At 37.6% G+C, this 24054-nt stretch overlaps 2 protein-coding genes across 4 annotated transcripts in view; both read right to left on the bottom strand.

Moving 5' to 3' along the window:
- Positions 1–996: 996 nt before the first annotated feature.
- LOC127942598 (cartilage intermediate layer protein 1-like) lies at positions 997–14618 on the bottom strand. Of its 3 annotated transcripts, XM_052538421.1 has the most exons (10): positions 13581–14618; positions 8807–8902; positions 8204–8473; positions 7910–8092; positions 7159–7311; positions 6749–7066; positions 6545–6653; positions 6301–6458; positions 2797–5216; positions 997–2714 (listed from the first exon to the last, which is right to left on the bottom strand). In XM_052538421.1, the coding sequence occupies exons 1-9, from the start codon at positions 13642–13644 to the stop codon at positions 2809–2811; spliced, it is 3759 nt and encodes a 1252-aa protein (XP_052394381.1). In that variant the 5' UTR covers positions 13645–14618; the 3' UTR covers positions 997–2714; positions 2797–2808. The 3 variants fall into 3 exon arrangements, with proteins under 3 accessions (XP_052394381.1, XP_052394380.1, XP_052394382.1); XM_052538420.1 differs by having other exon boundaries at positions 997–5216; XM_052538422.1 differs by lacking the exon at positions 8807–8902 and having other exon boundaries at positions 997–5216.
- A 1312-nt stretch (positions 14619–15930) lies between these two features.
- LOC127942595 (yjeF N-terminal domain-containing 3-like) overlaps positions 15931–24054 on the bottom strand; it is a 29803-nt gene continuing 21679 nt past the window's right edge. The window contains exons 3-6 of the mRNA XM_052538417.1: positions 19398–19508; positions 18476–18589; positions 18208–18358; positions 15931–17041 (exon numbers count right to left, since the gene is read on the bottom strand). Of these exons, the coding sequence (XP_052394377.1) occupies positions 16845–17041; positions 18208–18358; positions 18476–18589; positions 19398–19508 (573 nt within the window). The 3' untranslated portion in view covers positions 15931–16844. The remainder of the gene's footprint in view (positions 17042–18207; positions 18359–18475; positions 18590–19397; positions 19509–24054) is intronic.

Below are 24054 nucleotides of genomic sequence, written 5' to 3'. Positions count from 1 at the left end.
TATTTCTTTGTCAAAATGTAAAGTTTTCTCTTTTCTTTCTTAGCAATGAGTTTATTAAGTGAAATTGGAAGTGAGCTCTCGTTACAACCTTGCGGCCAGGTCAAGGAGAACTGGAGTTCTTGGTTACGGCAATGTTTAGTTCCCTCAAACTAAAACACCTGCTTGGACCTTATAATATTTGAAAAAGATGCTGAATTATAGTTAAATAAACTTTCCTGTTCCCAGTGCAGCAGTTGTTAACATTTGTGACAATTTGTATATACACACTACAGATTAAATATAAATTGTTCTTTAATGTTGTATGCAAATTGCTTCAAATGACAGTAAAGTTAACATTGTTGTCTGACATTTAAATGAGATATTTTAGGATTTTATTCGAATTGTAATGAATATCTTAAAATGACAGTTGGCTAAATTTATATGCAACATTGATTGAACTTAGGGAAAATGTTGTCGCAGACAGTTCATTTAGTCAAGCTGTATATTTCTTCTGTTTAATTAGTCATAGTTTTAGATTCATAATCGTTAAAGACGGTAATGGGTTTCTCTCTAGGGCCGTAATGAATGTCTGCGGTTGAAACTTTCCATAATTTTACCTTCCTAGATCCAGCCTTGACTTTCACCACAGGGAAAATGTGACTTTTGAGAATTTAATTAATTACTTGGTCGACTCACTTAATCTTATATTCCATTATGTCCTTTTTTTAAATAAAATGAATAAACAAATAAGCATTTATTCTTAATTTGAACAATCTTCCCATTTAATCTTCATTCATATTAGTGAGATTATCCTACCTTGATTAAATATGTTAATGCAAAAAATATATAATGTATGCCATGCAATGCTCAAATATTTGTTTTGACAACATGGACAGAAATTTTGCAATTACTAATGATTAAAAAAGCTAAATATCACTTATCATGGTGGATTATTGCATTTTTGTGTACATTTTTTTTATTATTTAAGTGTGATGGAATAAAAACAGTGACAACACAACGTTTACAGGAGATGTTTATTTACATTCTTGTAAAATTGACAGAAACTGTAATCCACAATTTACACATAAAACTGGCTTTCAAGATTGCAAGATGGGAAATTTCATGCAGTATAAGTTACAATATGATTTGCATAGATTTTCAGGATTTGTTGTATGTGAAATGTTTGTGAAGCAAGCATGAAAAGAGATTTCCGAGGCTGCAAAGGCAACTATTCAACTCTCATTTTGTAGTGTAGTGGTAGAGTTATCAATGAACATTTTGCCAGAGGATATTCCTGGAAAAGTCCCCCTAAGACCAGCCAGACAGTTGAAGCGAGGACAAACACTTTTGAAAGCTAACTGGAGACCAACTATTTTTTAGCACCATATTCATCTAAAACTCCATCTTATCTTTGAAATAGAAATTTACAGTATGCTATAAGACCAAGGTTCCTTTAACTGGATATATTACAAAATTACAAAAGTTCAAAGTTATTCAAGTTACAAATGTACGACTTAACATCGCTTACAGGTGAGACTGTCTGAGACCGAAGAAAAAAGTTTTTCAGTCATTTTAAATGTGTTCTTGGCATACAGCAATGTGTTTTACAGTTAAAAAAATGTTTTAGAGTTATATATCTTATTTCCTCATGATTCTATGACTGGGAAAAAAAATGTCCTGTTAATGCCTGATTACTGTTGTTCTGTTATAGCTCAGAAACTTTGCGAACTATGTTCAACTGCAATTTTAGAAAAAATTGTGCCAAAATATTATACTGTAAATTTCTCTGTTTGATTATTTATTCAGTTAACCTTACTTTATTTAGACTGATTTTTCCAATTAACAAATTTGTTACTTTTTTTTTTAGGTATATTTTTGTTTCTTTGAAGATTTGATTTTAGAATATTGTTTTCATATTGTTTATATTCTACCTGCATTGAGCCAGCTGTACATCTTTGGATACACAGACAAAATAAACTTTTGCATCATCTATTAAAGCATGCACTGTAATACCTCAACTAAATTAACGTTCTGCTTTGAACCAATACAGAACAGTAAAAGCATAAGGGATTAGACAAATCAAATCAGAATTACCATAATGAAATTCTATTAGTAATGCTACCTACAAAATGTACCTAAAATAACACAGTTGTCCAGTTCACGCAGGTCCATATGGTGTTTTTATGGTCCATTAATTGTTTAAATCACACAATTGGATTTTTGTTAATGTAGGGTGGAGTGAAAATACAGCAACTGCATTTATGTTGCATTGTCATATTCTAACAGATTAGAATATGTTGTTGATGAAAGGATTAGCAGCTGTCACACTTGACCTCAACCCATACAGACTCTCGCCAATTTAGCCTGTCATCAATGGAAGACACTGATCAATTAGAGAAAATAAGTCAATAACTACAGATCTAAAAGTAGGACGCTCAACATAAGCAAGAGTTGACATGTGAAATAATCAAATGAAATCAGTCTGTATGGGACTTGTAGAGTATGTGGCCTAATCATAAAACAAATGTTATGAATTATGTTATGTTCAAATTAATAAAGTAAACTTTGAGGAAGTATGAGAGGACAGTTTTCCATACACAAGTGAAAAGAGTTTAAATCATTTAAGGATTTTGCTCCATTAGGACAGAGCATCCATTATCACCCGGCTGGCCAAGTTTGGGATTTCCATAGCAAATTTTTTGAGTCTTTTTTTCGCTTTCTTCAACCCAAAAGTCCTGCATTCGAATGGAAAGCATGCACTTGATTTTCATCAACATCTTGAAATTATTTTTTTAAAGGTGTGCTCTGAGAACTCACCTAAAAAAACATCTACTGTCTTGGTTGTGCAGATCTCCTTCTGTTAGTGTTTGTGGCTCTGCGGTTCTGGCTCCCGCCCTGTTGGCCAAAAGGGTAGGCCACCATTTGAGTTGACCCCCTTCTGACTTGCAGTCCCTGGGACTCCCTCATCTCCCGTGCCATCTGTGTTAGTGTTAGGCCAGGATTTGTTTGCAAGCGCTGGAATAAGCTCTCACGATTCACAGTTCTTTTAGGGCAGCTGAATGTCAGTGCCACTCCAGAATCTGACTTCATCTCCCTGGAAAAACCATCTGAAGTTCCATCGAAACAGCGGCCAATGGCAATCTCTTTGGCAACGCGTGGGTTCTGGTCTGTGACGGTGTATATTCCATAATTGTGTCCAAGTGGGTCAACAGGAGCTAACATATTGAACGCATGAGACTCATTCTTCTGAAGAACAGGAGGATGCTTTATCAGATACTCTTGTAGGAGACCGTTGATGCCTATGCGCCGGCAGTTACCTTGTGGGATGACGGAAATGAGTGACCTGTCTACAGTATCTTGATCAAAGAGCATCCCGCTGCACTTGAACTCAAGACAAGCAGCAGAGGTGTTAGGATGGTTTATGTCACGGGTACTACGAATGTCTCTAATGCCATACAACTGACCTCTTGTCTGAGGATGAGTGCCACCAAGGTTTCTTGACCTTACTATGATTTCTGTAGCTCCATGAATCTTAACTTTGATGTAACAAGCTCTGAACTCTTGTGGATTTGGCCACCAGGAAAGATAGTCTCTAGTCCAAGATGTGAGGTCACTCTCCTGGAAGGGTACTACATTGTACTCATATTTATCTTTTTCGACACGGAAAAAGCGAAAGTGGTTGGCATCAACAGGTGCATTTTCACATGCAATTAATCTCTGATAGGGATAGATTGGTCCATTTGTTTCATCAAAATTGTTAGGGTTTGGTTTAGCTAGGTTGATTCGGAAAGCTGTTTTCTTAAGTGCTGGATCCTCATGATCTGAGCGCTGGTAATCTAACTTCCCTAAGTATGGCTGAGACACACCAATAATGTTTGGGTTCATTTTTGGCATTGAGGGGGCTGCTTCCAGTTCCTCACCTCCCATTATAGCTGTGACGTAAGCAGTATATGCATCAGGCCTCTGAGCATCACAGAAAGCTGGAAGGCAAGCACCATTTGGTCCTGTTATCACACTGTCAAAGCGTCCCCAAGCCCTTGGATTTGACGAGTAGCCAGGCTTAGGCTCCAAGTTTATCAAGTTTATTACCACACCTTCTAGTTGCTCACTGGGCAGGAACTTGTCGCTCATGTATGCCCTAACTTTGACATAGCAGCGGCGATTCTCAGGTACATCGAGATTGAACAACCTACGCTCCCTGATTTCCATATTTCCAATCAGGAAGGTGCGCTCTTCTCGTTTGTTTCTCCCACTGCCAGCAATGGTGTTTTGTGTGGGTTTAAAGTTACTCTCCTCCTCCCAAATGCCTGTATCGGGATTCAGGGACCAGAGTTTCATTGTAGGGATGTGCTCCTGCATTTTTACATGCTCCGTATCAAGGAGAACCTGGACTGCACCGGCTCCTAGAACCTCCTGGTTTGCCTCATCTCTGAAATCTACTGAAAACATTCCATATGTCCTGAGAGGTAGCATGTCTCCTTCATTGTCTACAAAGTTGAGATCACCAGGAGCGGCAGCAGCCATGGTAATGTTGCGCGGGTCGAGGAACGTGACGCTGGCCTTAACAGTCCCTTCGTAAACTTCCCCTGTGTGTTTATGGAAAGAGTTCGGAGGTATTACCAGTTGACCGATGGGGTCCTCATCTTTCATTTCACCTAGGTAAATGGTATTGCTTTCTGCAGCGTTGATATCAATAGGTTCCTGCTTTCTCATCACTTTTACGTCATGATATACAGCACCTCCTCTCTTGTCAAAGATAAAAACCTTGATTGTGTCAATGAACTTCTCAGAAGGGTCCACAAAGTTTACCACAAGTCGCTGTGTATCTGGAGAAACCTGGATTGTGAACCCACCCTGATATCCTGTGGTACCAATCCGTTCTTTCCCTATGTAAATGTGTCCAAAGCGCAGGGGTTCATCATTGTCTGCTGACACCACTCTCCCCCGTACCAGAACCTTGGGCTCCAAACAAGTCTGACAGCCACACTCACTCACAACCTTGATAGGTAGGGTGTAACGGCCACATTTGATCTCTCTAGCGTCCATTTTCTTGACCCCACAGCAGAAGCCAGATCCATCCCTGCAGCGCATGTCAAAGTCCAGCGCCCCAGGGCATTTCTTGTGTGGACAGCGACCTGCATTGTAAAACTTGGAGTCTGTTTCAGGCTGCTTGCAGTCTAATGGCAATTTGATCAGGTGGTAATCAGGTGTTGAGTTGCACGCTGGTGTTCCTTTAGCTGTGAAATACAAAATATGAGATATGAATGTTTATGCAAACTGCAAAAAAATTATGTTCTTGATTTTCAGTAAAATATTCAATTTACTAGAAAATAAAAATAAATTTCAGAGAAAAGGTTTCATTATTTTTATATCCCACTGGCATTCTTCTTCTTTTTAAAGCATAAAACTTACTAGACTTTGTTATATTTATGCTTGAAACAAAGAAAAAGAAAATGCAAAAAAATTCTGTATTTATCTTTTTATATTGTTATAAAGATGTCTTACTATTGCATTTCTGACTTGAAAAGTGATTTAGAAATATATATTTCACTAGATCACTGTGAACAAATAAAACTGGGTCACTGAACTTGGAAGCCTGAAAAAGAAGTCTTCCAAGATGATTTGCTAAAGTACTGGTTCGGATTAAAAGTTATGATCTCATTGTGTCACCATATTAATAAATGCAGTCATTATTGTCACATTACCGCTCTACTGTAAATGCATGTAATTTACGGAAAACTTTTCTTTTGTAGCTGTTGTTTAAATGCAAGAGTGAATACAAAAAACTTTAATCATCTTCTGTTAAGAACCCTGCTGTTACAGGTGTTAGTTTCATTCAGCAAAACACATTTCATATGCCAAAACGATTAAGAAGCAAAGAGATCCCTCAGAAAAGGTCTATGTCTGATTGCTTTAACACATGTTTCGCAGACTTTTTCTCACAATCTATATCTTGGATAACAAGCATAATGGTAAATTTCACAATGTGTGCAAATGTGGAAATGCATACTTGTCTGAGGATTAAAAAAAAGGGGGATTTATTGACAAGCTTGGATTTCACTTTAATATGGAGAGTGGGTGGGATTTAAAGATTTTAGTCTGCCCACCACAACTTTTTGCCAGTGATTCCTTGTTTAGAAGGTGGTAATTTCTACCAACTTAAACATAATAAAATATTGTACTGCACGTCACTAGACATTTTAGACTTTAATATTTCACTGAAAACCTCAATATTTAATGGGGTTATTTTTCGTCTTTAGGGATATTTTGCTAAAATACTATAATGATCACTAGTCACCAGTAAAATGGTTTTGCACTTACTGAAAACAGTGAGGACAGCTGAAGCAGACTTGATGCTGCCTGTCAGACTAGTTGCTTTGCAGTGATATTGCCCTGAATGCTCTGGTTTCAGGTCCCGCAATATCAAATCTTCGTCGTACTTGTATACTGTGCGATTCAGTAATGTTCCGTTTTGGTACCTTTGGATCAAACAAATAAATTTTTTGTGACTAAAAGATTAACACATTTGTCAGAAAACCTATATAGAAACTTAATCGTATTTTACCAGTAATATTTATCAGGTTTTGGTGATCCTGTTGCTCTACAGCAAAGGGTTGCACGCTGTCCCTCGTAACGCACTTTGTCTTCTGGGTGCTTCTCAATATATGGCTTTTCTGAAAGACATAAAATCGAGAAACCAGCAATGTAACAATGCATTAAATTATCAATCTGGGAACATGCATATCCAATGTTTCCTTTTTTTCCTTACCTGACGAGCGCAAGATGGCCCGTACCCAGAGTTCATCAGTGCTATTGTTGGAAACAGGGAGAGTAACAGGTGCAAATTTGTCCTTTATTATGACCACTCGGGTCTGTGGGGTGGTGCACAGTCCATCAATCTTGAACTGACCCTTGGCGTCAGTGTGGGCACGAACGACCTTGGCTTGGCTAGCCAGAGCCACTGTGGCGTTTGGCACTGGGACACCTGTAACACTGAAGACCTCCCCATTTAGTGTTTGTCCATCACAGATACAGTAGCTGCAGTCCCTACTGGGATGTCCCCCAGGACAGACACGTTTGCATGCCACTGTAAAAAATAAAACAGGTGTTTTGTTATCACTGTAATGTGTAAAAAATGTATGGGTTTTCAGAGATTGTGTGTTTTGTAATTAACAGTACCTGGACATGGATTTCCACACTTTTGAACCTCCACAGGTCGTCCTGTGCACTGAATCTTAGTAGAAGATCTGTGACATGTCCTACGCCTTGTCCTGCGACCCTTCCCACAAGTGACCGAGCAAGCACTCCATGAACCCCATTGGCTCCACATAGCTGTTTGGGTGAGATTTGGCAGGAAATATTTCAATATATGGTTATAAATATATGCTTATATATATATGTGAGTGTACAAAAATGTCAGACTGCATTCTGACATCTTTGTCAGTGTGATTACATTGATTTTATGATCAAAGACAACAAGGCTCTGTACACACTGAAACATGTTTGGGTTTAGCCAGCTAATTGGGCACCACATGTGTTATGTAATTGTCAGCAGGATGTGATTGCTCTTTAGAGTCATGAGTGGAAAATAAGCCTAAATCCTGAAAAGGACTGAAATGTGACAAAAACAAATATTTGGACTACTGATATAAAGTGCATACAATGTATTTGTGACAGCTCAATGCTCTCTAAAAATCTGTTGTTTTGCTGCTGAAAAAAAAGTTTCAACCATCATAAGTGTTCTTTGGCCAGTCAGTCACCTAGCTAAGCCATTTTACTGCTATCTCAACCCAACTAAAAACTTTTATGTTTGATGTAAGTGGTTTATAGCAGAGGTGCTTGTTAAACCAGGCAGTGAAGGCTAGGAAATGCATATTATATCAGTAAAATGTAAATATTGTCTCCAAATCTCTATTTGTTCCTTATATACCTTCACATGGTGTTGTTGAACACTCTCTCCGTTCGATGTGAGGTCCCACACAGACGGGTGAAAGAAGCAGTGGAAGAGGTTGCGTGCTCATGCATTTCCTCTGACGGACTTGGATGCCAACATCGTTACAGGCGGTGGCAGAGCAAGGCGTCCATTCACTCCAGTCGGTCCAGTATGAGTGGACTTAAGAAACAAAACAAAGAAGACTCTTGCACGCTTATACGTTAAAATGCATGGTCCTCCATATGGAATATACTTCTGTACTTTGATGGATTGTCTCTTGACTAATTGTACCTGGTGGACACTGGAATCGCACATGGTAGTTGGAGCAGCTGCGACCAAATGGCTGCTCCTTATTGATGCACCAGAAGCCCTTCTCCAGACTGGAATGGACCACCTCCCCTGTATCCGCAGCTTCAACCCAGTCCGTGGTACGGGCCTCGATGGCTACAGGTCGTGAGCAGACCCTTTCCCGGTAGTAGAAGCGAATGGCTTCTAACCTCTCGTAGTCACCGTTTCCTCCTGGATGGTCGATATTGAACCAGGAAGTCCACTCGGTTATGCCTGGGTTACACAAAACAAAGATCAGAGTGAAATGTTTAACAAGAACAGTGTGCTCTTGCCAGTGACCCAAAGAAGGAGAAGAGAGATGTCTTAATTGTCTAAGAGACAACTTATCTTGCTCCAATTAAGAACATGTAAATGCATTTACACATCTATTAGTCTATGTCTTATTGTTTCAGCATTGCAGTTCACATTTAATGAAGACAGATGACTCTAGAAATCATTACATCACATTTTTAGCAACACAGAGTTCCACTTTGCGGTTTGGACCAAGTAGGACACCACAAATAAGTTGATTTCATAAAGAGATCTTGTTAAGTTATCCATAACTACCTGTGGTCTGTGGCTCCACTAGGCTGTTGTAAGCCAGCTTTCTGTTCCTGTCTGTTTTGTTCAACCTCCGAAGATGTGAGCTGTCCCAGACGGGTCCTGTGGGAATGCAAAGTTTATTACAGCGCACTCAACAAAGGTGCTCCCACAGAAATGTTGGCTGTAACTAGACTTTGCAGAAACACTGACCTCCTCAGGGACTCACTAAATTTGGTCTTTTAAAAGTTGGACACATAATTTGTTTGATCTATGACAGTGTAATATAATTTACAATGTAATAGATCAGAACAACTTATTCCTTGCATGTTCCTTAGGTTGCAGACACGTCTGTGAATGGGATCGGAAAATCCTGCTTGACTTTGTGGCAAATGGGATGTGTGCAAAAGACATTCAATATTTAAGTACTGACTTTTTTGCGCATTGGTACCACCAGTGTCCAACTGGCCTACTTTTATCGACTACTTTCATCAATTGGCGTCTATGGCCCTTCTGAACCATGTCCAACCAGTTTTGATTTAGCACCTGCTATCTGATCTCATAATTGGCCTGAGGAGGACACATTTGGTCCATTTCTTCACTGTATCTTTTTTCCATTCCGTCTGGTCACATCAGGAGATGCTGCACACATAAGGAAGTGAAGCATGCATGATGGCCTGATCCCCTACATCAATTCTCAAACTAATCTGGAGACACTTAATAGCTATGGCCCCAAAGGAGAAGATAGAGTAATGGGAACAAACACATGGTGTCTCATGCTTTCTAGATGAGACATTACCAGAAGATGCACTCCCACATCCCAGACCGAGGACAGTGGGCCTCCAGTCGTTTGAGCGAATTGTCCTGCTTGCATAAGGTAAATCGCTAAACCACTTTCCAGAGCTTACTTATAATGTGCTGTGATAAGGAAACCACAGACTGAGGGATTCATTCACCAATGTCATTGGGGTTTTTTTTCCCAAAAGTGACGTGTCCCACAGATGTAGCCAAGCCTAACATCCTCAAGTAGAAACAGCACAGTGTCTTGACAGAGAATTGTTTCTGGCATTACTCAACGCTCACACATTGAAGCGCTTATTTGCGGCAGATATGTCAGTCACCATAGAAGCTCTGCAGGACTTACTCCAAGCCACCATTACTGTTATTATATCCCTCTTCTTTACTGCATTGATTTAAAATGTAGGTTCACCTGAAAGAGGGTCATTCCCAAAGTATAGATGGTGGAATATGAGATGTCATTATTTCAGTTATACTGTTATCTTCAGTAGCCTGTTTTCTAAAAACCATACTTAGTTTTTGGTTAATGTTCCACTCTGTTTTTACTGGCCTTGAAGTTTCCCCCTTTAGTGATTTATTTTTGTATTTTTTATTTTATAAATAACAAAGTAATGTCTTTAGATGGCGATTTATACTGGGAGATCATTACTTTAAGTGTAGACCTTCACATTTCACATGCAATTCATCACTACAATGCCAAGAATAAGGCCAGAAACACTATGGAACTGCACAAATGCAGATACAAAATTTTCAGTAAATACTTTTTTTAATCATTTTTTAAAGAATTTGTTTTATACGTTTTAACTGATAAATTATCAAAAATAATTATTTAAGGCGGGCGTGCAATGCCATTGTAGATATTTACATGCATTTTGGTGTTAATAACCACCCTCCGTACTCAAGGGGGCAATAAAGTTAATTTTAGTTGTTAGCACCATATACTTATTATCCAGGTAGCTAGCTAGATTCTCTTCAAACTGGAGCTCTGCCATGGTAGTAAAAGGTTGTTCACACCAAGGACAGTAAGTATAATAATATCCAAAACTACTGTGTTCTAATTGGAATCACATTCAGAATTGTTTTATTTTTTTCCAGATGATGGGGCATATAAACATTGACAGCCAATCAGAATCCACCCAACTTTAAAAAGCTTGAGAATTTAAAGCTGCGCACAATATAACTGGAGTGTGCGCTGTGTTATAACACCTACTAATGCCACCAATATAATTAGCAATAACCACATCACATATTTTAGTCTGCTTTATTCCAAAACAAAAGAACTGTGTGTCCATGACCTCAGTGGAACCTTGTAATATCCGCAGCCAGTAACAGGGCGTTATTATGAATAGGTGTGTAAAACATATTTACTTTGAAGTGGAAACTATAAGTTAACAACATCTAAAAAAATACACCTTTCTTTATATCAGTGTCCTCCCACCATAGAATGACACCCTGCCCTCTCATAACAAACCACTCATGACAAGATTATTTTGGGTGATGGCTCTCAAACAAAAGGGTAATTTAAACTTGGTACAGCAATTACTTTGTACCTGTCTTATTGCCAGGGGTTTTACCCCACAATATAAAGTGCAGTATCATTTCCCTTTCAGGACTTCTAGCTTCACCTCATAAAGTCTGCACGGTGTCCAATAGCCATTCTCAGACAATTAATCCATTCACGCAAACAGTCTGTGGCCTTTTAATAAGACATTCCCCCTTTTTAATGTGCATTTAGAGTATTGCTACCCAAGCCAGAAGCAAATCAAAATACATGTGAAGGTTGAGTTTTAATAAAAGAGCTAGGTAAAAGCTGAGTCGTTACACAGGCTTCTTATACAGGAATAATTTTTAGTCTCTGCTGTCTGTAAATAAAAGCATCCAAAAAGGTCATACACAAAAACATGCCAAAATGTAGCTGGCATTATACTTTCTTAAAGTTTTTCCCATGTTTATCTGAAAAGGAAAGGTAAATCATTTTGGCACGTTATGTAAGCCCTTTGACAAAGCGCTATAGTGCTAACCCACATACTTATATGTATTAGGGCAAGTGCAAAAGAACTGTGATGGCTTTATTGCAGTATAGGAGGTTGGTAACAAGTCGGGATTTGTTTGAAATCAGAGGCTTTTCATATAAGAAGGCAGTGTGCCCGGGCAGTGGTCTCGAAATTGCATTCCACATCCCATCGCGTTGTAATGAATGCAAATGAGAGCTCTAAAGTGGTTTTGTCTGTGTGTTTATCCCGCGTCTGCAAACATGTGGAAGTAGTTTTGTGCATCTGGCACGTGTCCTGGCTGAGGTGTGCTCGAGTGGAAGATGGTGAGCTCTGTCTGATTGGGTTGAGGAGAAGATTAGGAGACAAAGGCTGTTCCGTAGGCTCTGAAGTGGGATACATGAGTGCTCCATTATTCTAAACTGAACTGCTTCATTGTCACTGCTAATAAGTGTTAATAATGAAACCCCAGCCCAATTGGTTTGTGTTTAAAATGACCTGGTATGGCTTTCCTTCTCTTTGAGCTGTTTTATCCAGAAAGTTGGCTTTAATGCAGAACACACTAATATCCCGCAGAAGAGTAGATTCAAGAGAAGACTCAAATTAGTCCTTGTTTACTTACAGAAATATGAAGCTAGATAAAATATTAATAATTAGGCCTAAGACTTGTTTTTAAAAGCACCTCGGATATGTTATATATTTCTCCTTTTTTTTAGCTAGTATTAACTAGTATTGAAAATAAGTCTTACATTAATGTCTTCAAGTTGCTTCATGGAGTAAACATGTTTATAATTTTTAACTGGAAAATTAGATTTTTCCTGCTGTATAAGGGGTGTAAAGGGGAGTAAAATGACTGTAGCTCAGTACTAAATTTTATTAATATAAATTGGCAGTGACAGTACAATGACAAAGGACACTACTTTTGTTATTATTATTGTATAAAAAATTTTTAAATATTCACATTGTGGTCAGGTAGCGAAATTGCGAAATTGAGACGTGTAACCTCTGGAACATTACCTTTGATCCCTCTTTCCACCCACTTTTTCAAACATCAAAGCAACAGAGATCGATGTACCGGGCAACTGAACTTCAGAGCAAAGTGAAACATCTGGAGAATAAATCGTTTGAATGGAGCAGATTAGAGAATGGCAATATTTACTTTGGAGCGTTGAAAATGGCTTCGCCGTGCCCTGGATGAAACTGGCAAGGATGCGCGGGCTTGCAGCTCATTACCGGATGACTGAGCAACATCTGGTTATTTAAAACATAACTTTAGAACCTAAATGTTTTTAAAAGCCTTGACTTAGAACTCGGCAACGTCAGGCGCTATTTTCCTGTCTACGCGTGTTGGGAAGCAGGTAATAAATTCCATGGAGAGGTTGAGGTGGACCGGAGGCGAGATGGAGTGACAGTGAATGTAATGGAGGTGGATGAAACGGTGCTGCTCCAAATTTCAGTCTGGGTTGGTGGGCAGTTTTCCAGTATTCACGACAGTCAGGCTGTCAAATAACGAATTCATATACAGTCAGAGTTTACTTTTCCAATGCGAAGACTTTTGGGAAGCATGAGAAATACTTAAGTTTAAAATAATGGTACTTGTGACATACTCACTGTTTTAAATAAAGGAAATTTCATTTACAATATAAGGTGCCATTTTCACTTCTGTTTCCTTTCCAAACACTATACTGCAGCTTTTTTACTGCAATAAATAACAGATGGAGCAGATGTTAAAATTCACCTTCTTATTATTGAATTTACATAATTAGTAAAAACCTTCCTTTCAAAGTATCATTTAACCACAATGAGGCAAACAGAAGCAACTCAGCAGTAATTTACTAAACATCACTCCTGCCATGCAAGTTGATAAAGCTCTCACAAGCAAACAAGCTCTCATGTTTTCTTTTTCTTTCTAAGTCATAAGTGCTGACAGCTGTATCCGAGCTGTTGCATAACGAATAATATCCGTACATGTGCTAATTAAGACAATTATGATATCATTTAAATTACATTACCTTGTGCCAGAGACACAACAAAGATGGTAGACAGCACCAGAGTCACGACTGTGAAGTCCCACATAGTGCCAGAGCCACTGATGGGCAGCTGTTGGTAACAAATAATAAATTAAAGACACACACCCCAAAAAAGTTTGGCAAGTTCTTGAGTGGCTTGACCGATTAATTTGTTTCCCTTGTCCTTTAAAATCAAGTCTGATAGTTTCGTGAACTTCCCAGAGTTTTAAAAGACAGGATGGAGTGGAGAGTGGTCCAGACCAGCCCCCTCCTGCTCACTATTGGCTATTGCGCTAACAACTGTGTTGTTATATCATTCCAACAGACAAAAGAGAACACACAGATGTAGGAGATAGTATGAAAGGGTGAAAAATATCATATCATGTTTGTGTTTTTAATCAAGATATGCTGGATTACCAGAGATTTGGGTGTTTGGGCAGGACAATAAATCACATTTTGTGTTTTATTATGCTTTAGTCCAGCACGTTTTATCAAATTTTTTTTTTATTTCACAATGGATTTTTCTTATTTTACTCACATGCAACTATGTTGGGCATTGCAGTAATGTTCGTCCAACATTCAGTGACTCATCAGAGTAAAATGACTCTAATGCGACGCAGCTGTTACATACAAAGGGATTTGTAAACAGTGAAAAGGTTTAAAATTTCTGGTACTGATCTATAATAACTATTTCACATTGTTTGAAGGTGAAGTGTTTCATGTTTTTCTTTAAAGGAACAGTTCAACCAAAACTAAAAATGTACTCACCCTCAGGCCATCCAAAATAAAGATTAGTTTATTTAATCAGAACAGATATGGAGAAATTACATCACCTGCTCAACAATGGATCCTCTGCGGTGAATGGGTGCCGTCAGAATGAGTCCAAACAGCTGATAAAAACATCACAGAAATGCACACAACCATCAATTGTGAACTGAAAAGCTGCATGTAATAAAGTCCTCTATCCATAATATTGCTTCCTCCAATGAAAAAGTCATCTAATCTGAATCAGGAGAGAAATATGCACAGGATTTGTTTCTTACAAACATGCAACTTTTCGCTTCACAAGGCATTAACTGTTGGTCTGAAGTCATGTGGATTATTGTGATGTTTTTATCAGCTGTTTGGACTCTCATTCTGACGGCACCCATTCACTGCAGAGGATCCACTGGTGAGCAAGTGATGCAAAGCTAAATTTCACCAAATCTGTTCCCATGAAGAAACAAACTCATGACCTCAGAATGTGTACATTTTCATATTTGGGTGAACTATTTGTATAAGAGTTTAAGAGCAAAGATAATCTAAATGTAAAAACAGGACTGATAATAATATACTTCAAAAAAGTCTGTAAATATGGTGTTGATATTGTGCATTCCCTTTTTAAATGTTATTTTCAACTGTGTATGATGAAGAATGAATATTGTATAACCAGACTGCCTAACTAAAAGCTTATTGTTAAAGTCCAAATTCTGAAGTCTAACGAATGGTTCATTAGCACAGGTAATTGTGTTTAACCATCTGTAAATATTTCCATGCATGTGACATGTACAGTTCTGTTCCACTGTGTAGAATCGTGCCTGACCAACACATCCATGACGTGGAGATGCATTCACTCACCAATCCATGATGATGTACAACATTTAGACTCATTAGTACAAAGCTGTTTTGAAAGAACTGACAAGCACAGCAAATATTTCACTAAATGAGTCCGAGAAAAAATTAGACGAAGTCAGAAAGATTGTCGATTAGAGGAAATTGTCATATCATAACAGAATAAACTGCCAAATTTGCAAAGAAAAGCACTGACCAAAACATTTCCCCCAATTCATTCACAGTCTAAAACAGATTTTCATATTTTCCTTTGTCACCATATTGAGTGCATATGACTTATTTTGCCTCTTTACCCTTGTGGAGCTCTCTATGTGTGTTTAAAGACAATAAACATACTTTTTGGCCTTCAGTGGGGTGGACAGAAATGCATAATGTTTATTGGCAGACTAAGAAATATGATCTCCAGATGAATTCATGTCCACCTTTTGATGAATATGAGTTTGCACAATGTCCTGAAATGGCCTATAATGCATTAGCGATGATTCCTGTCCACACTGTAACTGTTGCTTTAGACAGAAACATTCATTTATATCACCCACGTCTTTCCCTGACTTTTGAATAAATCTCTGGGAAGAAATAATATACTGTATGGTCTAAAGAATATCGTAGCTACCTCTTGTTCCCAAATATTGGCTCATGGAGCACATTTTCCAAGGTTTGGCTAAATAATAACATCCGTGGGTTTTCAAGATCCAGTATTTCTTCAAACACCCAACTTTGACATCTAAATGAATAAACTCGGTTTTTACATAGATCATTTATTCATTCGACCTATAAGAACTAAGAAAACACATGTACACTGAGTAATGCATAGTAAAAACTAAATGATTTACATATATGTCTGTCAGCCTGGGATTATTTTATACTGTAAACCTTTCCAAAAAAGTACAGATGAATACATTTGTAATTGGAGTAAAAGTCCAGCGGGAAAGCATTGGGTTTGTATGTGTTGTGCACATTAGACTGGAGGCACATTCAGGGTAATGCACTTGAATTTATCTAACATTAAAAAGACTAATGTATTAAAAAAAAAAAAATAGTGATTTTGAGAACTCAACAATTTTATAAATAATTCTAAACCCATCTCTTGGGACTGAAAGCTTGTTTCTGTCACAAGGTAAAACAAATAAATAATAATAAAGGCAATTGTGACTTTTTATCTAAAAATTTAGACTTTTTAGAAGTTATTCTGAGAAAGCTTGAGAATCGTGAGATATAAAAACACAATTGTGAGATTATAACTCGCAATTGTGAGATATAAAGTAACAATTCTGAGAAGAAAAGTCACAATTCACAAACGTGAGTCAGAGTCAGAAGTGCGTGATGTAAACTCAAAACAGTGCTAGAAAAAGAAAAATTCCCTTCTGTATTGCGAGTTTATATTGCCAGATTGTGAGATATAGATTATATCTCATTATATCTCAGAGATTATATACTCAGAACTTAAAAAAAAGTCAGATTTGTGAGATTCATTTGCAATTATCTTTTGTATATTCTCATTCCGTAACAGAAACAAGCTTCCAAAGAAAACTCACCTTATCTATTCAAAGTATCTAGTCATATTTGTCAGTAAATGAATGCCACAGAACAATCTAAAAAATACGAAAGGGGAAAAACATCCTTGTTATTCAAAATAAAGGTCTGTATAATAAATGGCTATAGTTCTATAACACATTCCGTGCCGGGGAATTCTGGCAGATTGAGTTCAAATTTTTTCTGAATGTCATAGGGCAGGAATCGTCCCGCCAGAAAATGGTTTCCCGAGAAACCTGTTGCGCACTTTTTGGGAGCTGTCAGAGAAATTAGAACTTCTGGATTTATCCCATCTTTGGCGGGTTCGTCAACATCCCAACCTTCAGGAAAGAGAGACAGGAAAAGTGAATCCTTTTTTTCACCATCACAAGCCACTGGATATTAACTGAAACACAGTAATGTAGCTATGTTCTTCCAGATAAGACGTGGAAAACTGGCTCATGAAGATCATTCATCATGTGGGAAGATAGCACAAAAATTACAATGCGTCAGCCATCAGATGCAATTTTGATATATGGTCTCCCGATGATATAATGGCTGTGAATTTTCTTTGGTTTGATCATTTGTCTGCTTTGAAAACACTTCAGGTCCAGTGCGACACATTTGCACATTAAGGTCTCTGGTCAGCTCATTTATCAGAAAAATTGGCTGCAAAAATCAGATTTCATCAGTCGAAACTCCTTGGAGGTGTTAGTAACCCATTTCGCAAACTTACAAAAATGTATGAACATTTTATTCATTTTTATATTTTGAGTTTTATGACGTTGTGTGGCTAGTTGCTATTAGACCCAAACGTGTTAGCAATACATTTTTCAATAATATGACGACTATTTTGAGTATTTACAAAAATGTATCAACAATCTTTGATTTTTTTAATATTCTGTGACTATTCTCTGACCATTTTACATACTTGTACAAATGTATCAACAAGTTTGATTTTATCTATTATTTAATTAACCAGCTACAGTATTTATTAACTAGCAGCTATTAGCGAGCACAGCTACTAGCTTTTAGCTAAAGCCAAAGTAATTTCTATGCCGCTACTGTGACCATTGGAAACTGCAAATTAATGAAACTGCACACTCAAACAACTAAATATTGTAAGTAATCATGTAAAACTGAACATTTTGTGGGATGCTATGTATAACAAATGCAGCCGACATTACAGTGCAAATGCTTAGCTGTCAAGAGTTACACAAATGATGTTCAGTGTTTAAAAATAGATGCTTCAGATTTGATTTGGTTGTTCTGTTAGCAGTTTTCTTGAGTTTGCTGATGAATGCTAATGAGCATCTTTATGTCTTGATAAACTGAGTATGACAAAAATATTCAAAGCCACCTCTGAACAGATTGAGACCTTTTACAAAAAACCTGGTTTCTTTTCCTTGCAAGTAGCTACTGTATTTACTCAATGCAACATTTTTTTTTTCTTTCGTTGGGCAGAATTTCTCTGAAACGTCAGGTTGTGTGTTTAATGAGCACATACCTGAGGGCACGTCCACGCTAACGATGGGTATTTTGACCTGTTTGAGAGTCATCAGCATCCCAGCGTAGGGCTCTTTATCCTCCTTGTGCTCGGTTTCTGGTCCCAGGACGGCATCGATCACCAGATTGTAGGCGTCATTTAACAGCTGGACCTGGTTGTGGGGTCAGACGGGACTCGATTAGGATTGACAGATGTCCAGAAGAGTGAACATCACATTGGCATCTCTCTGCTGATGGGCTGAGCTTCATTATTCAAGATTTACACCTACCTCCGTCGGAAGATAGGACAGGAAAGGGATGTCCATTTTCTCACACTGAACAGTGAAGTCCTGTTGCATACTCTGAGGAGAGCGCTTGGGATAGAATATGGTGGGCTCATATTCCTACATTAAAGAGAGATGAGGTAGATTAACGCATTTCCAATTTTTACCATGTCTCAGTTTATTTTTCAGGAGACAGGATAAGGTGCATGCAGTCTGGATAATTTGCCGGTCAAGTTCATTACAATCCTGCAGCTTAATGTATTTCTTACATAACATTGGTATGGACACAAGAATCCATGCAGATGTACAGTGGGAATGTATAAAACAGCTGCCATCATGTGATGACCCTCTATTGTTCGTATTTCTCTCCTCAGAGTTGCTTTATTAGTTCCAAGAATCTCATATTGTAAACTGGCCAAATCTGGACTGGCCAAACTTCACTCCATCAGAACGAAAAAAATGATAACTTTAACAGACTGAACGTCTATTAATAAGACGAATACTAATGCTCCATAAATCTAGCATCACAGAGGAGCACAGTGGATCCTTTTTTCCTTTTTTTTTTTTTTTTTTACTGATAAAATCAGGAAATGGAAATATTTATAAGCCAAGATTGAATTGCAACGTGTTGGATCATATTCGCTAACCGCTAGGCATAGTTGTATATGACATATCTAACATTTTCTCCCATTGCTGATAAACAATTGGACATTTTTGGACATAACTCAAAATTGTGAGATATAAAGTCATAATTGCAAGATATAAACTCGCAATTCTGAGAAGAAAATTCTGCACGGTGAGATATAAATCTGCAATTGCAAGAAAGAAAAAAAAACTAAACTCGGAATTCATAGAAAAGTCAGAATTACGAGATATAATCTTAGAATTCTGAGAATTTGAATTCTTCGGCACAGTGCTCTATACTTACAAACATGCGCAGATGCCGGGCACACACCAGACCAATGGAGCCGTTCTGCTCAGGACCACAAACAACCAGCAGGGTGGGCTGCTTTTTACTCAGGGAGCTCAAAGGAAAAGCCTGGAAAGAGACAGATGATGGAGAGAGAGACAGTTAAACAGGGAGGTAGATGTCTCATTTCAGTCCTATATGCATTAATGTTTATTGCAATAACCCAGCAACAGTTGCAACAATAGTAAAGAGCTGTGGAGACATTGCCACATGATGCAAGCTTAAAATAACACACTTTCTGACAGGATTCTAAACCTGATCAGCGCTTTTCACACTCACAAAACTAAGTCTTTAAAGCAATTGTTTTTCTATTTTTGTTTATAGATTTTGTTTGATTGTTTTCAAATAGTTATCCATCTGCTATTGGCCAGCCAAACAGATAGCCACACCCCAAATGCATGCCATTGGTTAAGCTGTTGCTATGCCTGGCTAGTTGTGAAATATAAACAAACAGCAATGCTTTGATAGAACCGCAGAGCTAGTTACACTCTTTAGGGAAATCAAATGTTTTACTAATAGTCATCTATACTTAGTTGACTTTATATATTTTAAATTCTTTGCCGTAAACTTGGAAGAATATTTGTTACTCATTCACCTGATGAGTATCTTACCATAAAGATGACGTTATGAACCGACTAATGAGTAAAAACAACAGTTAAGGTAATGTGCATGATGTTATATTCATCTCCAATTAACCGGCAATGAAAAATGGACCGTGGCACAACCGCAGACTTCTGAGAAAGAGACGAAGCCAGACGCTAATGAAGCTAATGGCACTTCGACGAGAAATTATCAGATGACATGGATGTTCCATTAGCGAGTTTACAATATCATCGCTGGTTGTCTCAGTCACAACGCCGGAGGAACAAAAGTGGAATGTGTGGAAAATTAACGTCTGTCTTCATCTTTTGTCATTTTAAGGGGAATATGATTAAGAAATGTTCCTATTGGCAAAAAGTGTGCTTGTCAGTGAAGCTGATTATAATGGGCAGTATTTGGGAGTAACTAACTAAAAGTAGCAAAGCTGTTAACTATTTTCAGTACTGTGACTGTAGCTCATCTGTTTTTCAAAATTCCTAAAATTGGAATTTGAAAAGCGGGGAGAGCTTAAAGCTAAGTGGACTTGACGATGTCATCAGAAAGAAAATTTGTTTCAGAGTTAGACCAAGCCATTACATTTTGAGTTCCATTAGAATAATATGCAATAAATCAAACACTAAACCAGTAAATAGGCTCAGTTAAGTATTTTAACAAAATATTCTGTCAAATTTGTTATCCACTTAAGTTTCAAAATTGCTTTCGCAACACTACTAATAGTTGTGATGTAGTTTTATTGCACTGTTAGCTAGCAGCATAGACATAGTTTAAACTACAGAGAAACAAAAAGAGTCTCAACACACTTCCTAGATAAAGTAGTCCACTGCTCAGGAAAGCCTTTCTATGGCTGTCCCATTGTCAAAATCAAGTGCACTACAATATTCACTTCCAAGAAATTCCCAGAGTGCACAGTAAAACCAGTTAGCTAGTGATAATGATAAATAAAATAATTTACTTAAGATATCGCTTGTGGTGTTATTCAGCAGTATTGCTGGTAATTGTGTAGCCTGTTATTTGTTTCTCAGCATTTCAAGGCTTGCTAGTGCTCAAAATCGTATTCACAGTAAACTGAATTACTCCTGAAAGTTCAGCCTTGAGATATGGATGATCGGTTTACATGAAGCTCATGTGAGTATGTGTTGTATGAAATAATATCCATTCTTTTTTTTCTCTGTTCCATCTGTTTCTTCTGCTCTGGAAACTGACATGGAATGGAGTGTTCCTGGGAGCTGTAACCAGTGGAAGCAATGTTCATTTCTTTTGCAGGTCTGCTGCAGCTGTGCTGGAATCCTCTGTTGTGTCAGCTCCTGCCAGGACTCTGGAGACCGCTGCTCTGATCTGCTCCTGTTCGGAGCCACTGAACCCCTGGATTTCACTTCCATGCTTCCAGCAAATGAGCTCTCCAGAGAAGGTCTTGACTATTTGCTACTCAGACTGGCACAGTTTCAGCATTTTTAAAGAAAACTAAATGAAAATGTAATAAAAAATGTATTAAAATAAAAACTGTAATTGGACAAAAAAATAAATAAATGAAAATTGTAATAATAATAACGGTGGTACCAGTCTGACAGCCCTAAAATATTGTAACTACATACAATTCTTTAAAAAATAAAAAATAAAATAATGATAATAGTGGGAAACCAAACAAATACTGTCAACTAAATTGAACAGATAAATTAAAAATAAAACGGAAATTAAAGTAAATAAAGAAAATGCAGAACTATGAAATGGACACAGAGAAATGTGCAATTGGAAAAAATCTTTATAAAAAAAGTCAATCATGTTTTTTATTCCCAGAATGCACTGATTTTCAAATGATGCCAGTTCTCTGGCAGGTCAGAAAGTACTAAAACTAGAAAATTCTACAAACACAAAACTCAAAACTGAAATATAACTACAAATGAGTAAAAAAATTAAATAAAAAAAATGAAAATAAAAATAAAAATAATATGAATATGAATAAAATAGAATTGAAAAAAAAATTAAAAGGACACGGTTTGAAAGCAAACATTTAGCATTTTTCAAATTTAAAAAAGTAATAATTAATATTAATTTCTAATTTTACTCTTTTATTTTCTGCTTTATGTAGTCATGAGAAAATACAGAGAGATCACAGACAGTGTTGCAGGAGAGAATAACGTCAGTCTGTATTTCTCACTCAAAACACAAAGAACGTTTCATGAGCCATGGCGATAAAAATAACTTCCTAATATCTAAACCAAGGAATGATCACAGACATCAGCCTTGACGTAGCTCAACACTAAAGCACTTATCCCCCCGAGGTAGACAGATGATGTGGATTTTGGCATCCACTGCGGTGGATAGTTTGGTTGTGAAATCACAGTGTGGTAAAATACAACCAAGATTTTGTCCCCCTTGTACACACACACACACAAAAGTGTGCTGATGTAATGCTTGTCTCAGAACTACCAGCCAGTGTGTTTTCTTTAGCTGCAATTTGTGGCGACTTCACAGAGGTCACAGCACAGGAAGTTTTACTGATGCTAACCGTAATGGCTGCTGGTGACCAGAAGCCTTGGAGGGACAGAAGGTTCAGTCTGTAAAACACTTTTAACAGGGGTTGAAAATTCACACAAGCCAAATCAGGAAACAATTTGGGGCTTTAACCGACTCTCAGGTAGGTCAAGAGAAGCCCTGTGCTGCCTGTCAGCCTGACTGAATCCAGATGGAATAGTGACCGCAATAGTCTGGTTTGGGTTGGCCTGGCTCTATCGCAGCCCTCAGGCCGCCCTGAGACGTCAGGCCCCGAGACCGCCCGACTGCAGGCCAGCCGGCCACAGATGAAAGACTTTCAACACCTTCGATGATGGTGCATTGGATTTGTCACAAGGGATTTTTAAGGAAAAGTCAAAGTGCAGGTTTGGAAGAGAATGAATCTGACAGATGGTGATTCTAGCGCTCAAGGCAAGATATGACATGACCCTCAAAAAAAAAAACTTCCTTTTGTAGAAGCCTGTTTCTCTCTCAGTTCCATCTCAAAAAATGTGTGACTTTTTTATATCACAATGTGACTCCATATTTCACAATTGCAGCTTTTTTTCTCAGAGCTTGTGACTTTCTGTTACATAGCTTGTAATTGCTCTAAACGTTTCTCAGAAATTGTGACTTTATATGTTTTATTAAGTGTTACGATATACTGTATTTTGCAATTGCAAATTTTTTCTTAGAACTGCACCTATTTCTCACAATTATGACCAAAATATGGCATTTCTTATAATTGCGATTATTTATCATAACTGTAAATTTATATCTCAAAAACTGACTATTCTTCACAATATGACTACATCATTTTCACGGCTGCAACTTTTCTCTCAGAATAAGCTAAATTTTGCGGAATAGTTCAACATATCTTGGAATTGTGGCTATTTCTCAAAATCACAGAATTTGCGACTTTATATTTCACAACTGCAACTCTTTTAAGAACTCTTAATTTAAACTCATAATTGCAACATTTCCTAAAATTGTGACTATTTCTCATATGTCCACATTTATATCTCAAAAACTATCTTGGCACATGACCTTTTACTCAGAACTGCAACTATTTCTCATAATTACAACTTTTTGCTAATAAATTTGCGACAAGTTCTTATAACCGTCTCTCAGAAATTGTGAATATATTACTTAACAACTTCTCACAATCTCCCATGTCACTTTGTTTCTCTTATTGCGAATTTATGTATTTTTATCTGACAATAATGTTTTGTAATTGAGTCTTGAGTTTTTATCTAACAATTACAACTAACAGACCGATGCGAAATCTTTTGTTGTTGTTGTCTTTTTTGAAGCAAAAGTGGCAGATTGGCTATTCTGAATCATTCTTTTAACCCTTTACATGAGAAACCCCCAGAGTAGCAGATGCGGTCAAACCCTCTACAGAAACAGCGAGATCAAAGATTTCCCGCTGTTTTCATCATCAAATGCAGCATGGCCTCGTCTCTTTGACGGGGATTGAAGTTCTGCAAATGCAGACAGATGCTGGGAGCGGTAAATGCAGAGA

Source organism: Carassius gibelio, chromosome A22, assembly GCF_023724105.1.
Source record: "Carassius gibelio isolate Cgi1373 ecotype wild population from Czech Republic chromosome A22, carGib1.2-hapl.c, whole genome shotgun sequence".
NCBI lineage: Eukaryota > Metazoa > Chordata > Actinopteri > Cypriniformes > Cyprinidae > Carassius > Carassius gibelio.
Note: the sequence above shows the minus strand (reverse complement) of the source record. Positions and strands in the feature narration are given on the sequence as shown.

What these genes read in the sequence shown, in the direction of transcription:
- LOC127942598 (XM_052538420.1), bottom strand. Translation starts at nt 13,644, where the DNA reads ATGTGGGACTTCACAGTCGTGACTCTGGTGCTGTCTACCATCTTTGTT. An exon ending in GCGATTCCAGTGTCCACCAG is followed by an intron (nt 8,093 to 8,203) that starts GTACAATTAGTC and finishes TTGTTTCTTAAG; the next exon opens with TCCACTCATACTGGACCGAC. An exon ending in TTCAACAACACCATGTGAAG is followed by an intron (nt 7,312 to 7,909) that starts GTATATAAGGAA and finishes TCACCCAAACAG; the next exon opens with CTATGTGGAGCCAATGGGGT.